The sequence below is a fragment of the Phoca vitulina genome, unplaced genomic scaffold, assembly GCF_004348235.1.
Source record: "Phoca vitulina isolate PV1807 unplaced genomic scaffold, GSC_HSeal_1.0 scaffold8, whole genome shotgun sequence".
Taxonomy (NCBI): Eukaryota; Metazoa; Chordata; class Mammalia; order Carnivora; family Phocidae; genus Phoca; species Phoca vitulina.
This window is the reverse complement of record NW_022589711.1, coordinates 71,500,359-71,524,959: the sequence shown is the minus strand read 5'-3', so window position 1 is coordinate 71,524,959 and position 24,601 is coordinate 71,500,359. Positions and strand designations below refer to the sequence as shown.

Sequence of the window (24,601 nt, the reverse complement as noted above, 5' to 3'; positions counted from 1 at the left end):
GTGGGGAAAATATAAACGTGATTTTCGAATTTTATTCCCTATCCCTAGGTTACCTGAAAAGGATCATCTATGACCCCATGTTAGAGGCTGGAGTCAGTACAGAATATTCCAGGTTGGTTGTTGGGTTAACTACCTGAGACCACGGTTAAGGATCATTTGCCTGCCTAACCTAGCAAGCTACTTTGGGATCGCTTTAAACTTAAATCTCTTAACCTGTTTAAATCTCAATTTCTTAAATTTGTAAAATAGGAATAATAATTGTCTCGCCCACCTCTCTGGGATGTTGAAGTTTAAATTAGATAATTAGATAAATAGCCTTATTTTCTTTTAGAAAAAAGTACTTTAAGAATTCTAAAGTGAAGAGTGAGTTCATGCTCTCTACAGTGCTTATGAATCTAGTGAGCACAGCTTCAACTGTTCAAACTGCCCGCAGATAATCATTTTCTACACCTTATCCAATCTAGTTTTGCTTACAATCACTAAAGAGGGAGAGAAGTACCAAGGAATGAAATGCACCTCTTCACAAATGCTTGACTCAGGTCTACTTACTCCTGCTTGTACAATGCGCCCATCATTTTTACACCTTGGAGCCTTTGCCCTAACGTTCCAACCTCTGCCCAGAATGTGCTTCTGGTCAATTCTACATATCTACATACCTACTGGGAGTGCACCATAGAGAGCATTAGGGAAGGAGATAGAGATGAAAAAGGAAATCCCGCAATCCCTATCTTCTAAGAACATATCTAGTGCGGGAGAAAGACAAGCAAACCAAGTAAGGCCGCATAAATTAAGTGGTCAATAGAAGTACAAGTAATACATGTGCTGGAGTATAAAATGAATTTTGGTTGCGTGGAGGAAGTAGCATCTAAGTTGGACCTATAAATTATCTAATTCTATAACAAAAAATAACTTGTTTTATTGTATTTTGAAAGTATCTTTAGGGACATTATCCCATTTGAACCTCACAATGACTCTATGAGACAGATAGGGATTAGCAGCCCCACTTGATGAAATGTTCCTGCAGCTGGTAGGTGGTAGGGCCTGGACCTAAATCCACATATGCTGCCCCTAAATTCTGAGGAAAGGGCATTGCATTAGGTTTCAATTCCAACTGTCTTTCAAGCCCAGCCCGAAAGCCAAATCTACTAGAAAGTCTTCCATGAGCCCTCAAGGTATTTTCCCTCCTTTGAGCCCTCAGAGCATTTTATATTTCTCTGAGAACATTAAATCACTTTCTATTTGGTATTATTATAATTAAGGTAAAAATTTCATCTGTAATACTAGACTGCTGGCTTCTTAAGGAAAGGATCTGACTCCTGATTTAGCATTCATTGCACTTAGCACAGTGCTTTGCATAGAGCAAATATGAAATACTTTGAGTTATGTTAATACTGCCATCATTATCAGGAATCCAGGTCATTTTACACCCTTCTTCCCCCCCTTCGTATCTAATTAGACACCAAGACTTGTCAGTTTTTTGTAATTTCTTCTTTTTAATTCCTATTGCCTATAATCTTGAGTATAAAACTTGACTACTTTATATCTAGACTAGTAACTTGTTAACTGACCACCCAATCTCCAGGGCCTTCCCAGTCCAATTTATCTTCCAAACTACGGCCACATTCATCTTAACTTAATTTCCTGTGTCTTCATTCTTTAATTGTTCCCCTTTGCCTATAGGACATTTAACACAAAGCCTTCCAGTCCAGTCCCTGGCCTTCCTTTACCTTCCTAGTCATTGCTCTTAGTTTGCTCCCTATGAGATCTTCGTTTCACTAAAACCAGTCTATTAAGCATGCTTTGAATATGCTTTGTTCATTCTCACCCCTAGGCCCTTGCTCATTTCCATTATGCTCTTCTGGATATCTGCTCTCTTCCTCCTCCTCTACCATACACCCATCCTAATGCCACCCCATCCATGATGGCATACATTTGCTATGAAATCTTTCCTCACAGCAACCTTCTTTCTGTAACCTTAACAAACTTAAATCTATATCATTCATTGGGCACATGTGTTGTACTACAAATTGCTCTTTTTCCAAAGGAAATATAAGATCTCCAAGGTCAAGAATAGTTTCCTCTAGCATTTAATTTGTCTCTACTCAATGGTTTACTTCCACATTATTTTCCCCCATCATAGAAATGCAAGAGACATGGACAATCCAATAATTGAAATACTTCCTGTTCCCCCCAGATACTTATAATATCCAGTTTTCTGTCAAAACCTTTTTTTCTAACCATTTTATCTGTATTCAGAAGCATCTTTGGTGTACTATGTTGGGCCCAACTTCTTTAAATTCTGCCTCAGTGATCCACATGTCCTGGAAGGCAGACAGGGATGCAAGAATAGAGCCTCCCATCCACACTGATAGTTTCCTTTCTGGGGGAGCTGTAACCTGCACGGGTGTATTGGCAGGTACCATATTTGCTATATCTTTAACTAGCCGCTTGTCTAAACCAGGGAAAGAGGTTGATCCCCCAGCAAGGATAATATTGGAGAAAAACGAATTCCTCAGATCTGTATCGCATTTCATTATGCTGCTGAAACACAACTTATCAATGCCAGGCGTATCAAGTTTCATAAGATGTGGAGAGAAGAGGGCCTCTGGACAATGAAAGAGCTGGTCATGGAGTTTGATCATCTTCCCATCAGGCAGTTGGTAAACTTTCTCTATAGACTCAGGATTCTTGGCCATTTCCTCTTCATAGTTCATTACCACATAACAAGAGGTTTCCTTAATGTCTGTGACAATCTTTCTGTCTGCAGCACTAAGCAGCATGATGCCATGGTCCTTCAACAGCATCATGAGGTAGTTGGTGAGGTCAAGGCCTGCCAGATCTAGCTGCTGGACACCATGAGGCAGACAGTAACCCTCGAAGATGGGCACACACTGGGTAACCCCAGCACCTGAATTCAGCACAAAGCCGGTTGTGAAGCCAGCGGCAAAGAGAGCCAGCACCCCTTGGATGCACATATAGAAGGCAGGAACCTGCAGATGCTCAAAAAACACTTCAGTGATCTGTTGCCGGTTCACCAGTGGGTTCAGTGCTGGCTCGGTAATCAAGACTGGGCCATCACAGGCCTTTAGCTTCAGGTTATGATCATAGATATGCTTCCACATGATCTCCATGTCTCCCCAAGAAGTAACCAGACCACGCTCCACTGGGTAGCTGTAGGAAAAGCAGTAAGATAAACGGCAGCGTTTTTGTTTTTGTTTTTTTTAAACAATGGCAGCTTTTAATTTCTCCAGCATCTATTCTCTTCGAGCTTGGATTAATCCCCATATTTATTACCAGTATCCCTTTGTGGGCAGTGACTGCCAGTCAGAAAATGTAACTGCCAACAAAAGTTAGCATAGCTACTACCTTGCTCTGCAATTTTTGTTGCTTTCCATTTGTCCCCCCCCCTTTAGAAGACAATCTTTTTTAAAAAATTGGGAAATCTTTACATAATATGGTACAGTTTTAATATCAATTAACTGAAGAAACCCACATGATGAGGGTACTATGAATTAAGTGATGTTCTTAATGAACTTGTATTTTATGAATGATAACTTTATTTATACACCCTTAGAGATTTGTGGCCTGCACTAGCGGGGTGAGACCTTCCTGTTCCCCGCTTCCTTATCCTCGCACCCTTGCGCCCCTCATCTGGACTTCCCCTGCCCCCACGTGGGTCCTGCCTGCTGGGAGACGGCCATACCTGATGGACAGTGAGTTTCTCCTTTCCTGCGCCTCGTCGCCCACACACAGTTCCGGCACGCCCTTGGCCACCCAGTTCTGGCCTTTGGCTCGGCCGATAATGTTCGGGTAGACAAACTGGGGTTCCCGCGAGCCAGCCAGGCCCGCCTTGATCATTCCCGAGCCGTTGTCGATCACCACTGGTAGCTGGTAGTAGCTCATGCCGCCGCCGCCGCCGCCTCCTGTCACCTGGCCACACCGGCCGCCCTGCCTGCGGGCTCTGCCAGGAGGGCGGAAAGTGCGGGCCTCGGACTCTGGGCAGCGTTAACAGGCCCACGGCCTGGAACGTCGCGTCACAGAGGCCCTGGCCTAGCCCCACGAGGCCTGCGCCTGCAAGTGAGGGCAGGGGCCAGGGAGAGGCCTGGCCCATTGACTCTCCAAAGTACTGCCCACCGATTGCATCTCACAGGGGTGGGTCACTTGCCACCCCCTGGAATCCAGGGATACCAATATCAGGAAAACCCAACTTTCTTCCCTAACTATACAAATCTAACCCTTTACAAGTGGCTTTCTCTAATACCTCGATGAGCCATAAAAACAATTTTCTTTTCCAAAGCCTTTAAATTCTGCTTAATATGTATCTGTCCAGGGGCCTGCGGAAAGCTCTGGAATGTGCCCTTGAAACTAGCAAAAGGTGGAGAGATTTGACAGGGGAAAGTTGTCGGAGAAGAAGCTCGGTTTCAGAAGCTCTTCTGAAACCCTCCTCAACTTCTAAAAAGAAAAAGGAAAGAGTGCTAGGATTTAACCTGGGTTTCATACAGATGAACATTGGGGAAGGGAAGGAAAAATGAAATAAGATAAAGACAGAGAGGGAGGTAAACCTTAAGATACTCTTAAATATAGGAAACAAACTGAGGGATGCTAGAAAAGAGGGTGGGGGATGGGGTAATTGGGTGATGGGCATTAAGGAGAGCCCTTCATGTAATGAGCACTGGGTGTTAATATGCAACAGATGAATCGCTAAATTCTACCCCTGAAACTAATACTACAATATATGTGAACTAACTTGAATTTAAATAAAATCTTGAAAGAAAAAAAGTGGGTTTTATATACTTTTATTAATGTTTCTATATAATGGGCAAATACTTTGTGTGTATCTTTCCTTCAGTTTCTAAGCAAAATGTACTCAAAACCAAAAAGGTAGAATCTTGCTTTTTTTTTTTTTTTTATTGATTGATTGTTAACAATCTCACCCGGTTATACCTCGTGTGATATGGAAAGTCATTCTCATTTCCTAAAAATATTTTATTTTTAGGCATAAGGATGTGTCTGCCTCTTTGCAAGAAAAGCGATATTCCTTAGGTCATGCAAAGTTCAGGTTTAGAATAATTTAAGTACACTGCGTGCCAAAAAGTGCATCTTGATGTCTGATTTTTTCACCCCCTTAATTCTACACACCGTGTAGAGAATTTTAAAAGTAGGCAAGTTCGAACCTCTGGTTGGCCTATGGAAGCAGGGGAGGAAATTCAGAAGCTATTTACCTGTCTCTCCACCAGAGGCTGAAAGGGTCACGTTACTAAATAACAGCGGTGGCATTTGGTGCTGCAAACAGCGGCAAGACGGGGAACGCCAACGAAGCCCGGCACTTGCCCCGGGCTTCTCAGCAATGCGTGGCGGAGAAAGAATGTCAAATAAAACATTTCTTTCCCACAGAAGAAAGTGTACCCAAAGGAAGTGCAAGGAACCTGTGCCTGGTTTTTGCAGCGGTCCGTAGGAGCCTCTGGGGAAAAAAAGCGCAGGCAAATTCCAACTTTCGAAATAGTGTCAGCACTACACAATTAGAAGTATAGTCATTTTTCCTTTTCTGTTTGTTTGTTGTTGTTTTCCTGTTAAAAGCTGCCTTAATATTACTTTAAATGCCCAGGAATTTCACGGTACTACATCCATATCAAGGCTATTCTGAACCACAGTTACCAGTTAGGTTTCCGTAGTGTAGTGGTTATCACGTTCGCCTAACACGCGAAAGGTCCCCGGTTCGAAACCGGGCGGAAACATATGCTGTGCTTTTTTTTCGTATTGGCTTCCCTCAAACAGGGCCGTGTGATTTTCACTAATTTAGTTTTTTAAAAGACAACCTAAATACAAACTTGTGGAACAGTGGGAATATGAACTTTCACGTTGGTTATTTTATTCAGCAAATGTTTTTACTGACAGCTTGCCACGCAGAAATGGTTCAAAAAAACAATTCAACTCCCAACCTACTACTGAAAAAGAATGTAATGTACAACCTAGAAGAGGAGCTCAAACACGGTGTTAAAAACTTTTAACCCTGTTGCCTCCTTAGCACTCTTTGTATTACAAGTCATTTAGTTTTCCATTAGTTTTCCCCTTCAGACTGCAAATATCCCTAAACGCCAGGAGACCATATTTCACTTATTTTATAAATACTTGGTGTAATGCTTAACACCTGGTAGAGATTCATAAATATTTCTGAATAAACTACTGAAAAGGGTTCCGACAAAATATAAAAGTGGAATCAGAAAGATGAAATCAATAAGCCGACTCAACTTTTTCCCTTCTAAACATAAGGGTAGTGGCTTTATTCACAAATATGATTTTTACGGACCAGAGAAAAGAAGTTAAAGAGCAAACAGAATGTCGTTGGAAAAATCTCAGAAGAAAGGAGTAAATTCCAGTTGACTGTCCTTTAAAATAAAGTCATGAGTAAATATCCTAAAGTCCTGACACAACTTTTAACAAGAATAAATGAAGTTTTGGTTTTCTGAGATTTATGATGTCCGCAAGTACTAGGGAAAAATTCACTGTAACATATAAACAGGACTTATCTTACTGTTTCTGCGCCTTTTGTATGTTACGCAGATAACTGGCTTCCTTTTCCTTCACTGTACAAAATCTGAATTCGATATAAATCATGATATTAAAATTTTTCTGGTCCCGACGCAGAACCTTTTCCGGTATAAAGCCCACCTTCCTGCAATGTTGCGCGTGCTCAGTGTACCTTACTGCTTTGCTCCGCTTTGCTGCATCGCAGACTTGTAACAGGTAAGGATATCCTGGAAACTAGGCTACAGTCGGCTGATGCAAACAAAACCCAGGAGGGTCCCAGAAGCTTTCGGGCACGTAAACTGAAAAGGGGTGATCTGTCTCAGCTCGAAAATCTCCCATGGCTAGGAGCCTAAGTACACAAGCTGTTTGCACTCGCGGGGTCCCGAGGAAGGGGAGGATGATGGGAGAAGACGAGAAACTACAAGCCCCAGCATGCAGTGCACAATCTGGCTCCTGGAAAGAGGGCCTCCGTGCGGCGCCGCCCGACCGCGGGCCGTAGGAGAGATGCTGACTGTCGGCCGACCACAATGTTCAGAATGAGGAAGACAAGTGGGGCGCTGTGAATGAGCCCTAAAGTCCCGTATTCATGACGTTTGCGGTTTCGCGTGGGGGCCCTAGTATGCTGAGGAGTGGAATTTCTGTGTGCGAGTCTTGTCTGTCCTCCCCGGTGTCGGACCTCCACAGTCCCAGAGCCTCCACCGTTTCCATGTGACGCCCGGGCCGGATATGATGTCGCCGTAGAGGAAGAAGGAAGAGGCGGAGCGGGCGCGGTGACGTCCTTCCAAAATGGCAGAGAGAGCGTGAAGAAACTGTGCCCCCTTGGATTGCTCTAGGTGAGTTCTTTTTTCACCCCCCAGCTTGCCAGTCCCGCTCACTCCAGACGCTGGGCCATTGGAGGGTAGGCTTCTTGGAGTTCGAATTCAGGTCGGGGCGAAGGTATTAACGTGGAAAGCTTGGGGAGGCAGCCCGGTGTTGGCCTTGGCCACAGCCTCTGGTGTGGGAACTTGAGGTAGTGGGAGCTTGGCGAAGGGCAGTGCGGCAGAAGCCGGGAGACACCGGCTTTGGTTGTCACTCTCCGTTGCGGTCGGGAATGGAGAAGTGGGAAGAAAGGGGGTGTGGCCTCCTCCGGGCGAGTGACGGAACCTTGACAACTCTTGGCTCTGCTCTTTCTCCGCCCCCTGGGCACCCGCCTCGCGTTTTGAAGCAACTGTGCACCACGGAAACTTAACAGGTTTCGGTGATTTGAGAACAATTTTAAAGAACTCGTACCGTGTTTTTTTGCCATCTGTTCAAAGGAGGTCATTTCTTAGTGGTTTGTTAAATTTTTTCCCCAGCATGTGCATGCGTACTGAGCTTGAAAGTCTGAAGGTTCAGCTGCTGCAAAAACGTGAAATTTTGCGGTGTTTTTTTTTTTCAGCTTGTGCAAGTGTTTTCATTCATCGCCATTTATTTATGTGTCCAAAGGATTGTGTTAATTGTCCAAGATGTAACAAAGATATACAGGAACTTACCTTCAGCATTTTTAACTATTCTGTTTGATAAGAATTTTCGGGGCGGGGGATAAATGAGGACTGACTGTTTTTGTCCATGTTCTGTCCCATGTCCCTTCTCCCCTTACCAATTGCTTGGGTGAAACGTTTGATGAAAACTTAGGGTTACTGACTTACTATTTCTTTTTGTCTTTTAGAACAAGGGTAAAATTCCATTCTGATATCAAAATGCAGTATTCGCACCACTGTGAGCACCTTTTAGAGAGACTGAACAAACAGCGGGAAGCAGGTTTTCTTTGTGACTGCACCGTAGTGATTGGGGAATTCCAGTTTAAAGCTCATAGGAATGTGCTTGCCTCATTTAGTGAGTATTTTGGTGCGATCTACAGAAGCACTTCTGAGAACAATGTCTTCCTTGATCAGAGTCAGGTGAAGGCTGATGGATTTCAGAAACTGTTGGAGTTTATATACACAGGAACTTTAAATCTTGACAGGTAAAGTACACATTTTATTTTCACTATAAAAGCTGGTCAGCAATCTGTAGAGCTAAAGTATATTTGTATTTTTTCCCCTTAATTTGGAGTCTTCATATAGTCATGTGCATAATGCTGCTGTTGTTTTTAATAAAGAAGTCCGTATTACTGATTGGGGATGAACAGACTACATTTCTTAAGCACAAAAAGCACAGGTGTTAATAAGATTAAAGCCTTTTTTTCTGACACATTTGATTTATCTACTTAAAGCCTATGATTTCAGTTATGAAAACTTAGGGAACATACACAATGAATTCTAAATGAATTCCAGTTTCTTTGGTCTTTATGTACCTCTTTTCTTGTCTCTTCCTTACTCTGTCCCTTACTTCTTAAGGTGCTTGAGGTAAGGGAGTGTAGATGAAGAAAGAAGGATGCTTCTCTGTGTTCGTTTAATAGTACTCCCATTTCTAACCATAGATAGCAATGTGCAGGACCTCTTCCTGATCTTGTTTCAGGAAAATAATTTACTTGGAGTGTAAATGGCAGGTGACTCCTGTCATCTCTGTAAAGCTATCAGTACTAATGCTTAAATTAGATCCAAGGTGCTAGAAGGCTTTTCTGAAATGCTTAATGCTCTCACTGCATGCACTACAAGAAGTAGGTTCTGAGGAATTTGATAATGCAGGCACTGTGTCTCCTCCATGCATAGTGAACTATATAATTGGTTTAATACTAATGCATTTATCAGTTGTGGAGAGAAAGGTGGAGGTGAAAGAGAAACCAATCAGATTACTCCTGTTTTCTTTCCTCCCTCTCTTAATGATGAAAGTGTGAACATGACTAGATCATAATCTGACATAAAAAGATTATGGGCTTTAGGATTAGATCCAGCCTGTCAGTCACTGTGTCTCTGAGCAAGATGCAACCTCTGAGGGCCTCAATTTCCCCATTTGTAAAAATGTGATGGTAATAACTACCTTGGTGTTACTGTGAAGATCAAGGATCTACTCAAAAGCCCTTCTCCCGATGAACATTAGTTTCATTTATTTTCTCTTTTCTACTCTCCTCTCTCCCTTTAACTCCACAATTTTTGGAGAAAAATTAGGAAAGAAACCAAAAGGAAACACCTGAAATTCTGCCACCCACTGATAATCATTGTTAACATTTTGATAAATATTCTTTCATTCTTTTCCAGGTGATCTCTCTCTATATATATGCACATACACATTAAGCAGAATCCTTCTCTCTGTTTTACACTGCAGCTTATTGTGGACCTATACTTCTTTAAAAAGCTAGAATCAGGATGTTCCTTAATCCTTTTGAAAAGGAAACATTCATACTATTTGGAATTATTTTTAAATTTTGGTGTAATGATATCTTTGAGTCAGTTCTGTATGAGTTGATTAAAGGAACAGACCAGTGTCATAGATTAACCTACATGACAAATTATTTAAATTTACTGAGTAGTTGACTCTACAGGTGCCTCTTATCTAAATATTTAGAATATGTACTATAAAATAACCACAGAACTAGTGAATTTTGGTTGATCTTCAATTTAGTGGTTTCCCTTTCTCAATTAACTTTTCCAGAACAATCTTGAATTGATTTGAACACACTGAAGAGCAGCTTACTTTGAGCCTTCATGCAAAGAACCAGTGTGAAAAAGAGCCAGATTTTTGCTCAATCTTTTTTGGTACATATCTTCTTTCCTGGGAACTAGTTGTTTGAGCCCAGCCACAAATGTGAGACGGCTTACCTCAAAAGTAGAAAGTCTGTACAACTTAGTGATTAAATTTAGTGAAAGAAAACAAAATAATAAAGAATTAAGTGGACTCATGAGCCAGATTTCCTTGGTCAAATCTTAGTTCTAACACACTGTGATCTTGTACAAGTTACTTTCTTTGGACCTCTGAGCCTTCATTTGAATGTAAAATGGGATTATTACAGATTGCATAGATATGTCCTAAGGATTAAATGAACTATTCGTGTAAAGCGTTTAGCCATATACCTGGCAATATGTAATTAAATGACTTTCAGTGACTGTTCAAAAGATGAAAGCAAGTTTGCAAGCACTGTAGCTTCATGCTTGTAAACAAAAGCAGTTATTGATGTAAACAAATGCTGATTGATTCCCTTAACTGTAACTGAGATTATAGGCTGTCTATGAAATAGATGAATAATTTGTACGAAATACTGTATCAGTACTAAACAGTGTGCCACTCAGTGCTAGTTTGTATTGGTCTTAAAGGCTACCAGACCTTGTTATGTGTTTGGTGGTTCATTTTTATGGAGCACTAAGCACAACTATAACTGGAGGCCTAAGTATAATAAGTGATAAATTTGGTTTCATTCTAGTGGTATCTCTCATTTATTGTAATTTAATGATAGACTATGTAACAAAATTAATAAAAATGCTTAAAGAAAAACAATATTTTTAGGAAGTGATAATGCTACTGTATATATGGCAAAAAATATTTTGTATAAAAGATGAACAAGATTGTGTTTATATTTGGGGCATTTGTGCTATATCTTTGCAAATAGAGAATTAACTTCATTACAAAGATCATTCGTTATATATTCCAAAATTATAACCAAGGGACATAAGAAAAGAAATCTTTAAGTAATGTTTTCTTATCTAGGGGAAAGACTCCATTTGCAAACAGATTATACTCCAAAAGTTTATTTATAGTATATTTAGGAACTTTAGGTATATTTTCCCAGAAAATAAAATGTTCCCTAAACTTGTGATTAGGTTTCCAAACTGGCCTATAAACTTACTTAATCATTAATGAGCTGAAAAATGATTATGTATATGATGAAAGGCAATTTTTTAAAAGCCAGTGTAATGTTAAATTAAAAAAGAAGAAACAAGTGGCACTTGGAATAAAGACGTTTTCATTAGATGATGAGAAAATGGATAGAGATCTGTAGATACTGTACTATACTTTCAAAGACCCGAGTGGTTCATGACACTAGTTAATTTTTAATTTCATTTCAAATTTTACTCCTTTTTAAAGAAAAAAAAAGATGTATTAATAGCATTATATTTATATTATCAGCTATGACTAAAACCCTTTTCTGGCTTATATGTATAATGAAGAGGGAAAAGGGAAAATATATTTTTTTTCTGAAGAGTTAAATATCATTCGGGGAAAATGGCAAGTAGTAAGGTTACTTGAAGGGTGTGTTTGTGTGTGTGTATGTATATCTGTCCTCCGATAATTAAAAGAGTCATATTTTTGAATTAATACCGACTCAACTCTCAGATTTTTTTAAATAAAGATTTTGTTTATTTATTTGAGAGACAGAGGGAGAGAACACAGAGGAAGAGGGAGAAACAGGCTCCCTGCTGAGCGGGGAGCCAGATGTGGTGGTCACTCCCAGGGCCCCAGAATCATGACCTGAGCTGAAGGCAGACGCTTAACCAGCTGAGCCACCCAGGCGCCCCTCAGCTCTCAGATTTTATAGCTAAGAAAATTGAAGTGCCTAAAGGTGCTGACTTACCCTGATTAATTGACATTGTAATGCTAGAGTAATCAAACAATTTTTCACTACATTATAAGCTTCTGAAGGGCAGGGACTATTTGATATTTCTTAATATCCCTCTTAGTGTACCACACATGGTAGATGCTCAGTAAATACTGACTGGAATGTTGAACAGGATGAACTTAAGTCTTTTTATATAATTCTAATGATGACAGATTCTCCAACTAACATGAGTTGAGTAACACACACACACACACGGGAGGGTTGTTAGAGCTTAGTGCGTTCTAAATCCTTGTTCCTTCCAAGTGTAATCAATAAACCAGCCGCATTGGCATCACCAGCAAGTGTGTTAGAAATGCAGACACTTAGGTCCCATCACAGACCTCCCCACAGAATCTGAATCTACATTTAACAAAATACCTGGGTGACTTAGATGCATGGGAAAGTTTGAGAAGCACAGTTAAAGTCCCTCATAGGGGAGCAGAGAAAGATAATAGGAAATAATTTTTTAGACTCGCTGTTGCCAGTCCAGAAAAGGTGGTTATATCTGAATAGGGCTCAGGATAATGGGAGGAGGCAGTAAGTTGCCAACAGCTACTTTTGTGTTGCAAGTATTTTTTAAAACACACAGTAATTTTAACATTTTCTTTTTCCATAGTGGTACATAATGTAGTTTGTAACCAATTTTTTTCATCTTTTCAAGTTCTGCAAAACTGGAGATTTTTGCCTACACGTTATTCTGAATGAGTGAATGAATTTTCGTAAATTTGTTCTTCTAGTTATGCCTTTTTCATCATTCTGCTTCATTAGGTTTTTAAAAGACATTGAAATATATGTGCAGCTCTGTTTCACAAATAGTTTTTCTTTGTTCAGAATATTGTCATTTAGCCTTGTTTCCTTACAGTTGGAATGTTAAAGAAATTCATCAGGCTGCTGACTATCTCAAAGTGGAAGAGGTGGTCACTAAATGTAAAATAAAGATGGAAGATTTTGCTTTTATTGCTAATCCCTCTTCTACAGAGATATCTAGTATTACTGGAAACATTGAATTGAATCAACAGACTTGTCTCCTTACTCTACGAGATTATAACAGTCGGGAAAAATCAGAAGTGTCTACAGATTTAGTTCAGGCAAATCCTAAACAAAGGGCTTTAGCAAAGAAGTCATCTCAAACTAAAAAGAAGAAGAAGGCCTTCAACTCCCAGAAAACAGGACAGAATAAAACAGTGCAATATCCCAGTGACATTTTAGAGAATGCATCTGTTGAATTATTTTTAGATGCAAATAAATTATCCACACCTGTAATAGAACAAGTTGCACAAAGAAATGATAATTCAGAACTCGAATTGACATCAGTTGTGGAAAATACTTTTCCAGCACAAGATATTGTGCAAACTGTTACAGTGAAACGGAAACGTGGAAAATCACAACCAAACTGTGCTCTGAAAGAACACTCTATGTCTAATATAGCCAGTGTCAAGAATTCTTATGAGCTGGAGAGCTCTGGGGAAGAGCTGGATCAGAGGTATTCCAAGGCCAAGCCAATGTGTAACACATGTGGGAAAGTGTTTTCAGAAGCCAGCAGCTTGAGAAGGCATATGAGAATACATAAAGGAGTTAAACCTTATGTCTGCCACTTGTGTGGAAAGGCATTTACCCAGTGTAACCAGCTGAAAACGCATGTAAGAACTCATACAGGTAAGACTGGTTTGTGGGAGATATAATTGCTTTTGTACTGTGACTGAAACAATATTTTTGTAAAGAACATATTAATATGCAGTGTTGACTATTTGTGACCAACATTTGGTATATACTTGCATTCACAAAGTATTTAGCATGTTAGATTGTTGAAAATTTCTTTTTAATTGTGACCAAGTATTTAATGGTTATTTGTTTTATTGCTGCTGGTAACTCTGAAGTCCTAATGTATGAGGTCTTTGTACCATTTTTCCTCAGTTAAAATAAACACAAACTTGCTTCTAGCTTGCTAAGTATTTAACAGAGACAAAGATTAAGAGAACTGATAGAGAGACAAAGTAGTTACAACTCAGGACAATTCTCAGACTTTGCCAACACATCTCACCTTCTGCTTCCTAGACTTTGTCAACCTCTGAACATGTTTCTTAGAATTACACATACATTCATTCCTCAGCCTCTACGTTTACCTGTTGGTACACTTAGATTTGTACATTTTAAGATGCAGTGTGTATTTCTCTCATTGATCACCTTTCACTATTATGAATTGAGAAGCACTGATTTCTTTTAATTCTACATAGACAATCCGGAAAAAATCCTATTTGTTTTTTACTTCCAGCAGTTAACATTTTCTGAATACTGGAAATAGTACTGTTATGAACTCTTTTGAAAGCTTATGTGGCTCAAGCAACTAAAACAGAGTATCTCCTTTTAAATATAAATTTTATTTGCTTGTTCTTTTAGGTGAGAAGCCATACAAATGTGAATTGTGTGATAAAGGATTTGCTCAGAAATGCCAGCTGGTCTTCCATAGTCGTATGCATCATGGTGAGGAAAAACCCTATAAATGTGATGTATGCAATTTACAATTTGCAACTTCTAGCAATCTCAAGATTCATGCAAGGTAAAAAACAAAAAAATAAGTTGTTTGATCTTTGAGTCTGTCATTCACCATAGTCTTTTGAATAGACTACTGTATTAGCACTCAGGACAGTAGAGTTCTAATTGTGGCTCCACCATTAAATTTTCTTAACGTAGTCGAGAAACCAGAAGGAAGCCAAGGTGACTGGAGAGGAATAAATAAGGGCGAGACATAAGGTCAGAATGGTGATAGAGCATCTAGACGGTATAAGGTTTTATAGGCCATTATAAAGCTTTTACTCTTGAGATTGAGAAGTAGGTGATGTATTTTGCTTGCATTTTAAGGGGATGACTCTGGCTGCAATATTAGAAAAAGAATGTAAGATTGCAAGAATGGAAGCAAAGTTACCAGTTAGGAAGCTATAGATAAAACTCAAGTGAGAGTGATAGTGATTCAGGCCAAAGTGGTAACAGTGGAAGAGATAAGTAGTCAGATTCTGGACATATTTTTAAAGGTAGCACAACAGAATTTGCTGCAGATTGGATGTGGGGTATGAAAGAAGGAAAGAAGAGTGGTATCCAAAGATGATTCTGAGGTTTATAGCCCTGAGCACCTGAAAAAATGGAATTACTGTTAATGGAAATGGAGAAGATTTGTGGATAGAGCAGTTAAAGAGGGAGTAGAGATCTGAACATGTTAAATTTGAGGTGACTATTAGACATCTGAATGGAGATGTACATTGGTTATGTAAGTCTGTAGTTCGGGGGACTGGTTTGAGCTGAAGATAAAAATTTGGGAGTCTTTAGCATATAGATAGTATTTAAGACTATAACAGTGAATGAGGTCATCAGGAAAATGAATGTGGATAGAAAAGAGATCAAAGGACTGAGTCAGGAGGCCCTTAGAGGTAACAAGGAAGGAGCATCTAGTCTAGGAGGAAAACCAAGAGTAGACTGCCCTGGAATCCAAGTGAAGGAAATTATTCCAGAAGGGAGCAATCAGCTGTGTCAAATTCTAATGATAGGGAGGTGAAGACTGAGAAATGACTATTGAATTTAGCAGAGTGAGAGGTCAGCAGCGCTCTTGACAAAAGCAATGTTAGCAGAGGCTAGTAGAGAAGAGATTAGTAGAGAAGAAATGAAAGTAGAACAGTTGGAGACTCAAATTTTTGATAAAGGGGAGCAGAGAAGTGGAGGAGCAAGAGAGATCAGGGGTCTTTTTTTTAAAGATTGAAGACATCAGTATATTTGTATGCTGCGATACAATGGGATGGGAAAACTGAATGGTGGAGGAAATTGCAGGAGTAAAATCATTGAGTAGACATGGGGGATAGGATAGTATCTTCATTATGCAAATGGGAGTAGCTGGATTCAGGTGAACTGTCACCCTCATGTTAGAGTTAACAGAAGAACAGCAAATACATAGATGCAGATGCCTATAGGTAGAGAGTTGGGATGGTGGAAATTTTCTTCTGATTGCTTAAATTTTTCTCAGTAAAAGAGGAAGCGAGGACATCAGCTAAGGGTGAAGATGGGTGAGGAGGTGCTGAAGGTTTAAGGAAAGAGTTTTGAAGAGTGAGTGAATGGACAAGTGAAAATAATTGCCTGGGGTATTAGGGGCACACTTGACAACCATATGAAGATGATGGCACAATTTTTTTTTAACTGATCTTAGAACAGATGTTTTGATAACCAAAATATGTACATTGAAACTGTTGATTTTAAATACATATTTTTGGTCTGTTAAGATGAAATAAAATACTGCGTGAAAATTATATGAAAAATGCTTATTATATAGATTGGACCCAAATTGTTTTACTTACCAGCATATAACTTTATATTTATTTATGAATAGGAAGCATAGTGGAGAGAAGCCATATGTCTGTGATAGGTGTGGACAGAGATTTGCTCAAGCCAGCACTTTGACCTATCATGTTCGTAGGCATACTGGAGAAAAGCCTTATGTGTGTGATACTTGTGGGAAGGCATTTGCTGTCTCTAGTTCTCTTATCACTCATTCTCGAAAACATACAGGTAAGAATTTGACAGAGATGTTTAAAATAAGGAAAAGTTGTAAATAAAAGAAAGAAAAAGGGAAATTGGGCCCTTAAAGAAAATAGATTATAGACTCTGTGTTGTGTATCTGTTGTGTTTGTGCTTGTTGAGTTTGTGATTTTCACATAAATATTAGCTGTAAAAGCAGATTTATTTTCTAGAGTACTAACGGTGGTTGGAATTTTTTATTATGTAACTTATGTACATTAACATCAGAGAGTTTTGACAATATATAAACTTGAGTTGAGACATATTTTATGACCTTAGAAAAACTCCTTAGCCTCTTGTTTTACTTTCCTTGGATGAAACTGTAGAGTGAAATTATGGGGTGGGGGTGGGTTTAGGTAGAACATTGATTTTTATGACTTCTTAGGACTTTTCCTACGCAGACATTCTAAGATTTGCAAATTAAACAGATACTTCAAATGCACAGTATCAGTTTTGAAGCAAATTATACTCAAAGATTTTCAGTTTTGATAGGGTACCTACCTTTTAAAACAGATCTTTCCTAAATAATCTTATTCCTCTTAATAATATAGTAGATAGCAAGAATTAAAGTAATGGATTGATGAATTTTTAATCAGATGTTTGTAATCATATAAAAATTGAACTTCTTGCCCAACTCTAGTCTACTGGAAGGATATTTGCAGAAATAAAGTTTTATTATATGAAAAGCATCAGGTCTCATGAACAGTGTAAAATAATTACTAATATTCATCTAAGTAGGATCACACTGAAGATACCTCTAAAGTACAATATATAAGGAGGTTTTAATTTAAATAATATTTTAGAACAGGTTACTTTAGATTATTGTAATTGATAAATATTATATTGGTATAGTACACCACTTCGCTATCTTTTATTTTCCATCTAGGTGAAAAACCATACATATGTGGTATTTGTGGGAAAAGTTTTATTTCCTCAGGAGAGCTCAACAAACACTTTCGATCCCATACAGGTCTGTGTTTAGGGAGAACGTATTATTTTTGGTTCTCCCTAATTTCTTTTTATGTAAACCTTGACTTTTAAACCATTATGGACTCTATGGTATCTAGTCGTACTCTACCTATAGCAATATTTTCATGTATAAATATCAATTTTTTACTTTTTTTTTTTTTTTTTTAGTTATTTGGAGTAGTAGTAATTAAGTTTGGTCTAGAATTGTATAGATTTTCTAATATGCCAGATAATAATAGTTTTTAGATGGTTTGGATTAAATTGCAGAGGTGTACCAAGAAATGAAAAGGAATAGGTGGATAATATATTTTCTTATCAAATAATGTTCAGTAAGCAAGTTTTCAGAATGAATTTTAGTATTGACATGTTTCTTGTAATAGTATTGTGTAGTATGAAGAAAAACGGAACAAATAAATTAAAGGAAAATGCCACCTCGAAAATGTACTGTTGTGACTTTTTCATTTTTAAAATTATTCCTCATAATTCCTATCTAGAATAGTGTGAGCACCTAGTAGACATTTAATAAACGTCTATATTCTCATGCTCCTTTGTCTATAAAGTATTGAACAGTTCTTATTTCAAAGGAATTATAATTCTGTAGCATTTTATTCTGTCACTATTTTTAAAGGATTTTCTAATTTGTAAGCTGCCAGAAAGCAGAAACCATAATTACACATTTTTTTCCCTTAGCTATTCCTCTTAGGGTCTGGCAGATAACTGGCACTAATGAAATGTCTAATAGAAGTAAAAGAGTAAGTTAAATTTCTGTTATGAAAATGCTCCATTTTCCCAGAAATGGGGATGCCTTGAATAAGGTAAAGGAGTGCCTAATATGTATAGAAGTTTTCATTTCACTCTATTATAACCAAGTGATTAAAAAGGTCATTTGAAACTAAATTTAAACAGTATAGTAATGTTTGCACTGTGTTCATAGACATTGATATTTTTGTCTTAGCAACTTCTAAAATAGTGAGTTTAAACTTTTTAACTTGCTTTTCAGGAGAAAGGCCATTTATCTGCGAATTATGTGGAAATTCTTACACAGATATTAAAAATTTAAAGAAGCACAAAACAAAAGTCCATTCCGGTAAATGTTTGTGTTTTATAAAAATTTGGTGCTCTCATATTGGTGCTATTCCTAAAATGTTGAGATGCACATTATAACAGTTTAAATTAGATATATATTTTTGAAAACTAGATATACACATATTAGGTATGTAGCTTTATAATTTGTAGGTAAGTTCAGTAAGAATTTCTTTCTTTCCATATTGACCTTCTAATAAACAGTACTTGAAATATTTCCTCTTTTAAAAACCTAATTTATGAAGTTTCAAGAATGAAAGCATATGAAAAAAAAATATGTATCACTATTCTCCATATTAGAGTCTGGGGATTACTATAGTTATGTGAAGAAAAGGGCATCATGAACCCTAATCCAGAAACATATAAGAGGGAATATAATAGAAACATATAAATAGGGAAATAGCCCCAAATTGTTACATAGAAATGGAAAGCGAGACTACAAAATTTTGAATCTGTTGCTTAAAATGAATCCTTGAAAAAGTTTCGCTGTGTTTGTCATGATTAGAAACAAAATACTAGGCTTCTTCAGTGTGTAGAGATGTTAACAAGTCTGATAGTGAACAGAAACATAATAAGGATTAAGTCAGTAACTTCTGAAAACTGCAGTGTCATTAATTCAACAAACATTAAATGCCTCTGTCTCCAAAGTACACATAACTGCAAGATATATGAAGTTGAACAAGGCACATTCTTAGTCCTCAAAGAATTTACAATCTAGTGTGGGAGACCAGAAAGCTAAATAACTGTGATTACAAGATAAAATGTAGGGTATAATAGAGACACAAAAGTGCTAAAGAAGAGATAAAGTCCTTCTGAAGTAAGTCCTAGAAAGGCTTAATTCTAGGAAACTTGAAGGAGAGTTCAAAAGATGGAGATAGGAAAAGGAGCGGTCGTCCCAGGCAGAGAGAACATTGTAAAGGGAGTCTTTGGGACAAGGAAGTACAGGTTATATTCTTGGCTGGTTGAACTGAGAGTAGTTTGGCAAGAACAGAGAGAATTATAATTTTATGAAAGTTAATAGGCAGTTTTGTCTAATGAAGACAGGGAGATTGAAATCATGTAAATCCTTTGAGTGACAGGAGCATGGTAAACTCATGGGAAATTTGAAGGCAAAAGTGTATGATAGTGTGATAATCACTCCCTAAGTAGAGCAGAATTTCTCACTTCTGAAAATATACAAAAGTGCCATACCTCTGAACTTGAACTCAGAGAATAGTATGACTTACTCATTAATATGTTCAGTGAACAAATTTATTATGTGTATAGCACTGTTAAGTACTTTGAAGGAGTTAGAAAAGCATAACTTGATATTTGCCCTTAAGGAATTTAGTCTGGTTGAGAATTCAGAGCATACTGAAGTAGAATGTTCAGTAGCAATAAGAGCGATAGATGTTACAAGGTGATACATGAAAAATTGACAAGTGAGTGATAAAATAGATAACAGCTCACCCTAGTCTAGAACAGTTAAGTCCATTTTAAGTTCAAGTTGGTGCTTGAACCTAGGCTTGAGGCCCGATTTGGATTTGAATAGATAATGAGGGTAAATCAGCATAAGAGAAACAGCGTGAGTAAAAGGTGTGGAGGTTGGAATGCAAGTTCTGGGAATGGTAAACAGATTTAGTCTAAGGGTTTTTGTTTTGTTTTGAGAGATAGCATAAATTTGTTTCCCTTCTATTTCAGGTGCAGATAAAATTCTAGATTCTAGTATAGAGGAGCATCCCTTGAGTGAACAAGATTCCATACAAAAAAGTCCGTTATCAGAAACATTGGATGTGAAACCTTCTGATATGACTTTACCGCTATCTCTTCCACTTGGAACTGAGGACCACCACATCCTTCTGCCTGTCACAGATAATCAGTCTCCTACATCAGATACATTGTTGAGATCAACTGTGAATGGGTATTCAGAACCACAGTTGATTTTTTTACAGCAATTATACTGATTTTGTGAGGAATATGGAATTTCTAAGACGTCTCTGGTAGTAAACATAAACATCTCTGGTAAGATGCATATATTCATATTAAATTACCATTCGAGTTGTAAGCATTATTTTTTTCATTCACTGAAGTAAACACCTGATGCTGCATCGTAACTGCAATGCTTGTTTTGATTTTTGGCTTTTATGTCTAGATTATAAACACAACGTGTAAGAAGTGAATTATACTGTAGTAACACTATTTTGGATGGATAAGTTATATTTTCTTTTAGAGCTGCCTTACTTCATTTTTATTTTGCATTTTAAATTGCCTGTCATTTATTGAAGTGGAATCTTTCCGTTTATATGAGTCAGTTTTGACCTGTGGGATTTTTTAGTTTTTTCCCCTCAAAATTTAAGCAAAATCCATGATAGTATCAGGCCAAGAGTGTTGCTGTTACTAAGCCCCATAGATCAATATATAAACTATGGCAGAGAAGTAAATTTTCATATTTCTACTTAAGAGAATTTAGGTACTGAATAAGAATTGTGCTATTTAGTATATTCCATTGGAGGTAACTTTTCTAATGAATTTAAAAAGTGTTTTTCTTAAAAGCTAGAAAACTGTATGTACAATTTTGTTCTTTTAGAATTCAGTATTCTGGAGAAAAGCAAGGGTCAGTACTTTCGACTTAACTGAGTTATCTGAGACTACATTTGCAAAACGAGTTTTAAATAAATCATTTGATGTTTTTAACTTGTTAAAAGACAGTTTCAAAATGTGGTTCAGGTTATGTTTTAATAGGTTTCTACATTACTGGTGATGAGGAAAATATACTGAGTTTTGAAAATTTTTGATAAGCCTCTCTTATACCTGCTACTCTTTTTAAAATACTAAGTTCTAAAAAGAATTTTTTAAATATAAACTTAATGCATACTCTAAATCACTTGGCCTTTGAATTGACACATTGTAATTACATAAAGAGTTAAGAAACTAGCTTCAATTATAAGTGAACATTTGAGTTATCATAAAACCAGTTTATTAACTATTTTATGTTTAAGTTTTCTATAAGTTTTGAGTTTTAAAATTTTATAAATTAAACCACAACATTTGGCTGTTGTCATAGTTTCACAGTAGTCTGTTTCCTTCCTGCTGAATGTAGAAAATTGAGTATCCTTCTGATACTTACTACCAGTCTTCCCCATCCCACTTTTCCCACATAATTGATTTATTTTGCTGCCTAATCTTTGGACATTAAATTATCAGTTCCACAGAGTCAATTTCTATACTGCTGATCAAACACCATGGTGACATTTCTTATTTCTGCCATGCATTAGCTTTGCCTTATTTATTTTCTGGCTTTAAACTACACCTATAATGAAGTTAATGTCAGGGTTTTTTTGGTATTGATTTCTTTAATTGTATTTTCTCTGGTGTCCTAGTCAGAGGAACCAACTAAAAGAGGATGTAGTAAAACTTAATTCTTGTAGAGGTTGTCACTATTTCCCAACACACTCAGCATTTTCACAATGGATTGCCACCAATGGGACTGACTTAACTGAATAGATTTTGAACTGTTGCCTTTGTATAATAGACATCAAGCTTAGTATTTAATTATTTATCTAAGAAATCTAATTATGCATGTGTATTAATATACTGGCTTAAATACAATTTACAAAGTTATAAAATGTTCAACTAATCTATTCTGGCTTAAATTCAATAGGAATTTATTGGAATGTGAAGAAATTAAAGAAAATTAAAAGACTCAGCCTCTTTAAGAAGTCTGCTGAAATGGAGAGGTTATATTTAATTCACATCTTCATTAATCCAAGCATCTAATGAATAAAATTTCAAAAACTGCTACAGTGATGTCAGAATTTTATGAGAGCAGTAGTTAACCAAATTTCCACTAATGTGATGATAATTAGCATTTTGCATAGATTAGTCTTCAGATTTATTATTTTTAATATTATTGGATTGGAATGACTAAGGTTGATTTACTGTGCTTTTTCTTCATCACATTATCTGCTTCAAAGCTAAAGTCATTTTATTTTAAATTGACATGGCTTGATGCTCTTCCGGAGTGACATGTAAGAAGTCTTGAAGGCTGAGGTTCCTGTCTTGTCGCTCTCATAATACTATACGCTTCTTTATCATAATGCGGATATATTTCAGTTGTATCTGGTATCGTCCTAACACTCGTAATTATCATTTTTATTAAGCCTGTTTTTAAATATATTTGTTATAATGCAGTTTGCGGAAAACTCTATTCTTAATTAAATATGACTACATTTTTGAAAGTCTGTTTAGGATGTTGAAGATCTTACTGAGAGATTATTTTCTAAAATAATTTTGTATGTATTAGATTATTCCTACTGTATTGTTAGATTGTAGACTTTTTAAAAAGAAACCATAGATTATATATAAATGATTTTTTGCTGTTTTTAAATGGTACTTGTTTTATGTTTAATTTCATAGGATGATTTTGATAGACAAATTTTAGAAAAAATTTTTTTAAAGAAAAGGTTCTATCAGTTCTCTTGTAAAAGTAGTTTATCACTTCTGTATGTTTCATTTCTGCAGAAATTGTACAAACAAAAGTAGTTGAAATGTACATGTATAAAGACAATATACATGTTCTTGTTTTTTAAAATATCCTAGAATAATAGTTCTGACATTTGATGCATATCAGAAACATTTTTAAAGTAACACTATCCAAGCCCCACCCCACCTTAGGCCTATTGAATCATACAATCTCTGGGACATACATGCTAGAAAAGCTCCACAGGTGGTTTTAATGTAACCAGATGTTGAGAACTAATATCCTAAATGTTTCTTGGTGTTCTTTCGGGAAGCATTTAAAATTGAAGCTCTTGATATAACTTCCATCTTATACTCAGATTTTGAGTCTTTGGAATTTCCCTAGAAATACCACCTAGTAATTTCTGCATTTTTACTCACTATTTATGAACAGTATGGAGATTTAGTTACTGGAACATTAATTTTTTGAGACAATGGTATGGTTACTCTTTTATTCTCTGCAACCCCTGCCCCCATTTATTCAAGAGAGATTTGTTATATTCACTTAAGGAATTTGGTAATTATCAGATAGACATAATAATGATCCAGAAATAGGGTATTTAATTTCAAGAAGAATATACTTACATCATGGATGTGAACAGATACTTGGATTAAAGTGTCTGGCCAGTATTTCAAATGCTGGAAAATTATTGAAATCAGGATACATAAACCTAACAAAGATAAGATAAATGCTACCCTTAAGTCAAATGGGAAAGACAAACCTGAATATAATGGCAGTAAAACAAGACAGAATGTCAAGTGCTATGGGGCAAGGCAAGGAAGGAAATACTGAGCAGTCAATGAGAGTTGAATGGACAGAAAAAGGGCCACTGTTCCTCTGGATAGACAAACCAGAAGAGATGGATGATGCTGATGGGAAGGAATGTGCACACAGCCAACTGAAATAGGCCAAATGAAAAAAGTATGAAACAGGGAGGAGATAGGAGTCAAAGAAATGTCCAGCACTATGCCTTCACCATCTTACATGAAATAGTCCTCTGTCCTTAACCTGTGCTGAAGGAGTAGGATTGGATACCCAGGTTTTTAACCCCTAATCTCACACATCCAAGCACAGTTGATTGCTGAAGGTCAGGGATTAGAGGATTAGACAGCCACATTTATAACACATGATGCCATACTTATGTCCACAGTTTAACTGAACACCTTACCAGAGGGAAACAATTCTTAGTTCTGACCGAGCTAGTTAGATTCTCAAGAATTTGAGTTCTGAAATTCAGAGACTGTTAGGTTTTGGTATACGTGTAAATGAAAAGATCATTTAGAACTGGCCCAGAGTGAGTGAAGCAAGCCAAAATCTAAAAGAAATTATGAACAAGCAGAGAAAGCTGATCTATAGAGTGAAGCAAGGGAATAAAATAGGTTTACAGAACCAAGCCACTGATTACCTGTGAGAGAGAGGTGTGGCCTTGGTGTCTGGCTTTGCAGTCCCATTCTTGAGGTGGCACAACTCTATGC

The 24,601-nt window shown here is 37.2% G+C and overlaps 2 protein-coding genes and 1 non-coding gene across 6 annotated transcripts; 2 read left to right on the top strand and 1 right to left on the bottom strand.

The window, feature by feature from the left end:
• Window positions 1–2,079: 2,079 nt before the first annotated feature.
• On the bottom strand, window positions 2,080–3,903 carry ACTRT3 (actin related protein T3). The gene is made up of 2 exons (XM_032406203.1): window positions 3,704–3,903; window positions 2,080–3,171 (listed from the first exon to the last, which is right to left on the bottom strand). Exons 1-2 carry the CDS (start codon window positions 3,901–3,903, stop codon window positions 2,253–2,255), a joined length of 1,119 nt encoding a protein of 372 aa, XP_032262094.1. The 3' UTR covers window positions 2,080–2,252.
• A 1,759-nt stretch (window positions 3,904–5,662) lies between these two features.
• On the top strand, window positions 5,663–5,735 carry TRNAV-AAC. Its single transcript has one exon. It is a non-coding gene; the product is annotated as a tRNA-Val (tRNA).
• An 844-nt stretch (window positions 5,736–6,579) lies between these two features.
• Window positions 6,580–22,955, top strand: MYNN (myoneurin). Of its 4 annotated transcripts, XR_004299838.1 has the most exons (9): window positions 6,581–7,361; window positions 8,216–8,512; window positions 12,882–13,675; window positions 14,417–14,576; window positions 16,389–16,567; window positions 17,463–17,546; window positions 18,546–18,632; window positions 20,309–20,629; window positions 22,269–22,955. XR_004299838.1 is itself a non-coding variant. In XM_032407248.1 (8 exons), exons 2-8 carry the CDS (start codon window positions 8,247–8,249, stop codon window positions 20,569–20,571), a joined length of 1,833 nt encoding a protein of 610 aa, XP_032263139.1. In that variant the 5' UTR covers window positions 6,581–7,361; window positions 8,216–8,246; the 3' UTR covers window positions 20,572–20,788. The 4 variants fall into 4 exon arrangements, 3 of the variants coding, with proteins under 3 accessions (XP_032263140.1, XP_032263141.1, XP_032263139.1); XM_032407248.1 differs by lacking the exon at window positions 22,269–22,955 and having other exon boundaries at window positions 20,309–20,788; XM_032407249.1 differs by lacking the exons at window positions 17,463–17,546; window positions 22,269–22,955 and having other exon boundaries at window positions 6,580–7,361; window positions 20,309–20,788.
• Window positions 22,956–24,601: the final 1,646 nt, after the last annotated feature.

Coding starts and splice junctions, on each gene's coding strand:
- ACTRT3 (XM_032406203.1), bottom strand. CDS start 3,903: ATGAGCTACTACCAGCTACCAGTGGTGATCGACAACGGCTCGGGAATG. Junction 3,172..3,703: donor AGAAACTCACTGTCCATCAG/GTATGGCCGTCT, acceptor CTTTTCCTACAG/CTACCCAGTGGAGCGTGGTC.
- MYNN (XM_032407248.1), top strand. CDS start 8,247: ATGCAGTATTCGCACCACTGTGAGCACCTTTTAGAGAGACTGAACAAA. Junction 14,577..16,388: donor AATCTCAAGATTCATGCAAG/GTAAAAAACAAA, acceptor ATTTATGAATAG/GAAGCATAGTGGAGAGAAGC. Junction 18,633..20,308: donor CAAAACAAAAGTCCATTCCG/GTAAATGTTTGT, acceptor CTTCTATTTCAG/GTGCAGATAAAATTCTAGAT.